The following is a 7,228-nucleotide window of genomic DNA, read 5'->3' as shown; positions in this document are numbered from 1 at the left end:
CTGGAGGGAGGTGCTATTCTAGCCTCTGCTTGAGGCTATCCAGCAAAAGCCTCTGTGCAGAGCTTGGGCGGGGTGGGTCGCACAGGATCAACAGGGTGGAGTGAGCAGTTATGGCTGCTCTCAGTCTTGCCCTCAGGGGCCCCACTCTTCAGCATCCTGGAGAGAAAGCTGTACTGGAGTTCTGACTGATGCCAGACAGTCCCACTTCTCCCGTCTGAATCTGTGTCCCCAGAGACTCGCCGGAACTGGAGCTCAGAGCCTGAGACTCCCTCCTGATTGAAAGTGACAACCGTGCCCTCAGCCGCCAGCCCGCTCTGTTTGCGCCTCGGAACCTTAGTATTTTACTTCCGCACCGCACCTCCTCTGAGTCTCGGTATGCTTTTCTCTTTCCTTCTAGCTGAAGAATTTCCACTCAGCCAGGCTTCCTGTGGTTCTGGATGATGTCTGTACCGTCTTTTAGTTGTATTTTTGAAGTGGTTGTGCGAGGCAGCAAACTCCGGTGTTTACCTATGCTGCCATCTTGGTTTCTCCCAAACCAGTGACATCTTGATGCATGAGACAATGTGCAATCCACTGAGCAACACTGGCCACGTGGGAGGGAAATTTTTTTTAAACATTGAAATAAAGATTTAAAAGAACTCCATTTTTGTTTTGCTTATGTGGGATTTATGTTTGAAATAAAAAATTCTCATTTCATTTTTATTTTAGGCCAAAAAATCCATTTTATAATAATTGTTCACCTGTATTAGCTTTTCTTGTCATACAACAAGGATGTTTGCTGCTTCTTTACACTTATTCTTTCAAGTATATGAATTCTCTCACAATCTTTCTATAGCTCCCCCTCTGTTGCTTCTACACATGATTCTTTCAATTATTCATCAAACATAATCATTGAGGTACCTAGTCTTTCTATATACCAGCACTTAATTTTCTACAGGCTTTCCAGACAAATGATACTCAGCACTAACTTTAATTATGATATAAAAATGTCCTCTTTAAATTTTTTTTCCCCTTTCTTTTTCCTTCCAAATTAGCAGGCACCTTGGGTGAAAAGTAAAAGACAATTTGTACTTGGGTACAAATAAAGACAATGGGTATAAATTGAGTATTTTTGTTTTTTCAGAAAACCATTATTTAACTAGTTAGGTTAAAATAAGATACTCAGGTTAAGGTAAAAGTAATGCATTGATTTTATGCATATTGAATATTTTGCTGTTAGGAAATCTGTAGGTAAGATCTTGCTTTAAAGTTTCTAAAATTACCTTTACCTGTTATTTCATAATCGAAGTGTTTCATATGTATATTCTAATGGTGTTTTAAAATTGTTTCTGATTCTTTAGCATCACCCTGTGATCCCACTTTTATCCTGGGCTGTGCTCCCTGCAATGTGATCTGCTCCATTATCTTCCAGAAGCGCTTTGATTATAAAGATAAACTTTTTCTGGACATAATGGAAAGGCTTAATGAAAGTGTCAAGATTCTGAGCTCTCCATGGATTCAGGTGAGGCCAAGATTGTTCCTTCACGAGGAATCCTTTATGCTCTTTTCTACAAGAAGTCCACGTGTGTGTGTGTACCAAGCCGTGAAGTGAATGGGTGAATGCCATAGTCCTTCCCAGAGCTTAGCATCATGAAGTGCTCATCTGGGAAATTGGGCCGACCCCTTTAATGATAGACCAGAAGAGAAATGCCCAGAATACAGATCTGGAATTCAACCCCATTGACCCTGTCCAGATTATTCCAGCTAAATTCCAAAGCATAATTTCCCACAAAGTATTCTGATAACTTCCCAAAAACATGCCTATAATACTAAATGGACTTCTGGGTTCCTCTTAAAAGGATTCCATTACCCACAGGTCTTGTCATCTAGTCAACACTTGGTGACTTCTTCAGTACATTAGTTGACAGAAATATATATGTTTAGGGAGTAAGAGAATATCTCCTTCAAGAAGGGAGAATATTTGGGGCCACAAATGCCGCTAAGGAACACTATTTGATGCTTTAGTTGGCATCCTAACTGACACGGTAATTGTTTGGGGGATGACAAAATGATTGGTTACATGGTGTACGAACCATACACAAACATCACAAGTTTACCCTGTCCGAGTTGACATGTTCTGTACTCTGCCTAAAAGATAGTGATGTGGTCTTTACCCTGTGCGAGTTGACATGTTCTGTACTCTGCCTAAAAGATAATGATGTGGTCTTAAAGAAGTCACTTGATTGCCCTGTGCACAATTATTTCATATATAAAATGTTGAGTTGTGTTTCATGGTTATCACCAGGACCCTCCCAGTTCTAAGATACTGATTCGTCCGAGGCTACTAAACAGAAATAGAAACAGCAGGTTATGTTTTCTGGGTTATATCAGGTTGCCCAAACTCCCTCCCCATCTGTTGTCATCTACAAAATATGAATCGTAGTATTTCATGCCATCCCATATTTCAAGATTTCAGGGAAGAATTGATGTAAAATGTGAGAGAGCTATAGGCATCTGATTTTATATTATAAGCATGATGAATGTGTATAGAAGTGATTACCATCTTTGCTCCTCTGATCAGAAATTTCCCCCTCAAATACACCTGTCAGTGTAGAAAGTTACACATTTGTAAAATAGAAATCCCCCTCAAAACAAAGACCATATTTCATTAATATTTACAGTACAGTTTCTGACTAGGGCTCAGTATATGGTAATGTCTTCAGGTAGGTGTTTTAAGTATTCAAAAATATTGCTTTTATAAGAAGTTATGTTACAGAGAAAACAAAGGAACATCAAGCATCCCTGGACATTCACAATCCTCGGGACTTTATTGATTATTTCCTGATCAAAATGGAGCAGGTAAAGTGTTAACAACCATTCAGTCATTTGACTGCTTGTGCATCTTGTGGTTCACTGAATACTTTTTGTATTTACCAGAGATATTTCAATGGTCAGGCAAGTAATTCTGACAAGCATCTTAAGGAAATATAGTGTGCATGAATCTACACCAAGCAATATGGAAGATATACTATTAGGTTGTTAAATGAACAGTGAATTGTTAAATAAGTGGACTACATTAATCCTGCTTTTTAGGTACTAATAATTTACCTGAGGAGAGACAGAATGATGCCTGAGGTGAAAACAGAAACAATTACAAGTAAATTAGAAAATACAGAATAGCATGCCATATATGAATATGGACATGACCTTGCCCATAGTGTATATGAATGGAAAAGCATGGCTTTACCTTGCTGGGCTTCCTGCACATCCAGTGGTTGGAAATAAATCTTAATATATTTATAGTGAAGAACAGGGGAGAGGATTTCAGAAGGGTGAGTGGTGTATATAGAGTTGTAGAGGTTGTGGTGAGAAATAGGTGGATGGAAGAGACAAGCCTTAACTGAATGTAAAATAAATGAATTGGCATAGGAATGGAGTTGGAAGTTGGTGTCGGTAGGCATGAATCCTGCACCATTTGTTGAAAAGTTTTTTTTTTGCACATGAATTGCCTTGGTACCCTCATCAAAAATCAATTGACTGTATTAAAAATGGTGGTGGAGTAAGTGGATGCTACACAGACACGCTCTCTCAGGATGAAACTGGAATTGCAATTAAAATACAAAAAATAAATAAATCCTGAATAATTCATGGGAGACTAGCTGGAAAGAACTCTAATAACCAAGGACATAAAGTGGAGACCGCCTAGAGACTGGTAGGAAGGATCTGAAACCAAGATTACTATGTCCAGCAAGGCTATCATTCAAAATAGATGGTCAAATAAAGAGCTTCCTGGACCAAAAAAAAGACTAAAGAAATACAGAAATATACTGGCAATAAATAAGTACCTATCAATAATGACCCTAAATGTAAATGGGTTAAATATTCCAAACAAAAGGCATAGGGTAGCTGAATGGACACAAAAACATGACCCAATTATATGTTATCTACAAGAGACCCACCTCAGAACAAAAGACACACACAGAATGAGAATCAAGGGATGGAAAATTTTTTTTCATGCAAATGGAAAAAAAAATGTGCTGGAATAGAGATACTCATATCCAACAAAATAGACTTTAAAATGAAGGCCATCACAAGAGACAACAAAGGTCACTACATAACACTAAAGGAATTGACCCAACAAGAGGAAACAACCCTAGTAAACAAATATGCACCCAATATAGGAGCACCTAAATATATTTTTTAAAAAACTTCTAGAGGACTTTAACGGAGAGATCAAAACAATACAGTCATAGTAGGGGACTTTAACACCCCACTGACTTCATTGGATAGATCTTCCAGACAAAAAATTAACAAAGAAACAGTGACTACAAAGGTCACACTGGATCAGATAGGTTTAATTGAAATTTATAAAACATTTCACTCCAAAGCTGCAGAATATACATCCTTCTTAAGTGCACATGGATAATTCAGAAAGATAGACCACATGTTAGGACACAGAACAAGTCTTTACAAGTACAAGAAGATTGAAATCATATCAAGGATCTTCTCAGATCACAGTGGAATAAAATTAGAAATCAACTAATGTAAAAACACCCCAAAACATTCAAACACATGGAGACTAAAGATTATGTTACTAAACAATGAATGGGTTACCAACAAGATCAAAAAAGAAGTTAAAAAAAAACTTACTGGAAAGGAATGAAAATGAACTCACATTTCTGGGACACAGCAAAAGCAGTCCTGAGAGGGAAGTTCATAGCATTATAGGCCTATCTCAAAAGACAAGAAAAATTAACAATAAACTAACCCTACAACCTAAAGAACTAGAAAGAGAACAACAAGAAAAGCCCAGAGTAAGTAGAAGGAAAGATATAATAAAGTTTAGAGCAGAAATAAATGACAGAGAGACTAAAAAAACAATACAAAAAAATCAATGAAACCAAGAGCTGGTTCTTTGAAAGGATAAACAAGATTGATTAGCCAGACTCATCAAGAAACAAAGAGAGAGGACCCAAATAAATAAAATCAGAAATGAAAGCAGAGAAATAACCACTGACACCACAGAAATACAAAGGATTGTAAGAAAATACTATGAACAACTATATGCCAACAAGCAAACAATCTGGATGAAATGGACAAATGCCTAGAAAATACAATCTCCCAAAATTGAATCAGGAAAAATCAGAAAACCTGAATAGGCCAATAACAACTGATGAAATAGAAACAGTAATCAAAAAACTCTCACCAAACAAAAGCCTATGTCTAGACGGCTTCACAGGGGCGTTTTACCAAACATTCAAAAAAAACTATCACCTATACTTCTCAAACTATTCCAAAAAATCTAAGAGGAAGGAACACTTCCATGCTGTTTATGAGGCCAGCATTATCCTAATTCCAAAACCAGGTAAAGACACTACAAAGAAAGAGAATCACAGGCCAATACCCCTGATGAACATAGATGCTAAAATCCTCAACAAAATATTAGCAAATCGGATCAAGCAATGTATTAAAAAGATTATACACCATGACCAAGTGGATTCATTCCAGGGATGTAAGGCTGGTATAATAGTTATTAATCAATAAATGTGATACATCACATAAACAAATTGAAAGACAAAAATTACATGATCATATCAATAGATGCAGAAAAACATTCCACAAAATCCAACACCCATTTTTAAACTGATAAGAACAGATACTACACTTGATCTTAGCCAAAAGGCCGAGAAGCGATCCAACACGCTTTTTTGATTAAAAACTCTTAGCAAAGTGGGAATAGAGGGAGCATATCTCAACATGATAAAGGCCATTTATAACAAACCTACCGCAAACATCATACTCAATGGGCAAAAACTAAAAGCATTTCCCTTAAGAACAGAAATAAGACAGGGATGTCCATTTTCAACCCTCTTGTTCAACATAGTACTGGAAATCCTAGCCACAGACAAGAAGAAATGGGAAAGGTATCCAAATGGGAAAGGAGGAAGTAAAACTCTCATTATTTACAGATGACATGATATTGTACATAGAAAACCCTAAAGACTCCACCAAAAAAACTACTAGATTTAATAAATGAACTTGGCAGCTCTGCAGCATAATTTAAACCTTGGAGGAGCTGTAGTTGTCACAATCTACAAGATGGGCTTTTTGAAGCTGTCAGAACTGATCAAATTGAGGCTGCTCTACTCAGCGCTGCAGTTGAAGGATTTAAGGCAAAGCTTGTCTTTAAGAAAATTGAAAAGAAGCTTGAAGAAGCAGGGAAACAGTTTGTGAAGAAAATCAGCGGTATTTTGGCCTTCAAGGTGAAGGTTGGTCCTGGGGATAAAGAAGCCACCTGGGCAGTGGATGTGAATAATGGCAAAGGATCAGTGCTTCCCAACTCAGATAAGGAGGCTGGCACTGTCACAATAGCTGACTCAGACTTGATGGCTTTGATGATTGGTAAAATGAATCCTCAGTCGGCCTTCTTTCAAGGTAAATTGAAAATCACTAGCAACATGGGTCTGGCTATGAAGTTACAAAATCTTCAGCTCCAGCAGGGCAAAGCTAAGCTGTGAAGAACTTCCTGTGCCTACCTTTGAAAATCAAGATGAGATTTACAAATATATATCCACATATTTCACTGTCAGAACTTAGACTGAAACCATGCATTGGCAAATAGCATGAGGTTTGTTTTTAAGTGGGTGTGACCAATCCTGTTTTTCCTAAGCTCTGGGTGAATAGAGCCTGATGGTGTAATGCTGCTTTGCGTTAAAACGTTCATATGGTAACTGTGGTTTTGGGTAAAATTAAGTTCCAGAATAAAATCAGGAACAGCAAAATCCAAAAACTGTAAACAAAAGCTCTCATTTTGCTTATGAAGTATATTTGAGGATTATTCTGCTGAAGATTCAATTTAAGTTTTCCTTGGGAGAACTAAGGGAGAAGCTGGCCAGAAATTAGTGTTGTGCACTTAATGACCTTAATCTGTTTTCCATTAATAGTTTTTAAAATTCTGTGCTGGGATTAAAACAATTAAAATTTTTGCATTTTGTGCCATCAGAATGGTATTTTCTTCCCAAATCTAAATAAAAGAAATATCAGAACTTGGGGGGAAATTTTGTAGATGAACATAAGTCCATTTTTTAAAATAAAAATATATTTAGTTTCCCACTTGAAAAATCAGTGTTAAATTATTTTAATAGTCCTGACCAGGTTGGCTCAGTGGATAGAGTGTCGGCCTGTGGACTGAAGTGTCCCAGGTTCGATTCCGGCTATGGGCATGTGCCTTGGTTGGGGGCATAACCCT

General features: G+C 37.4%; 1 protein-coding gene and 1 pseudogene across 1 annotated transcript in view; both read left to right on the top strand.

Moving 5' to 3' along the window:
• LOC102759998 (cytochrome P450 2C9-like) overlaps positions 1 to 3,115 on the top strand; it is a gene marked incomplete at its 5' end in the record, with an annotated part of 8,344 nt that extends 5,229 nt beyond the window's left edge. The window contains 2 exons of the mRNA XM_006773744.2: positions 1,341 to 1,562; positions 2,717 to 3,115. Of these exons, the coding sequence (XP_006773807.1) occupies positions 1,341 to 1,562; positions 2,717 to 2,850 (356 nt within the window). The remainder of the gene's footprint in view (positions 1 to 1,340; positions 1,563 to 2,716) is intronic.
• Positions 3,116 to 5,994: 2,879 nt separating this feature from the next.
• LOC102759704 lies at positions 5,995 to 6,683 on the top strand (annotated as a pseudogene).
• Positions 6,684 to 7,228: the final 545 nt, after the last annotated feature.

This window comes from Myotis davidii, unplaced genomic scaffold (assembly GCF_000327345.1).
Source record: "Myotis davidii unplaced genomic scaffold, ASM32734v1 scaffold1387, whole genome shotgun sequence".
Classification (NCBI taxonomy): Eukaryota; Metazoa; Chordata; class Mammalia; order Chiroptera; family Vespertilionidae; genus Myotis; species Myotis davidii.
This window is presented reverse-complemented; position numbering and strand designations above follow the sequence as displayed.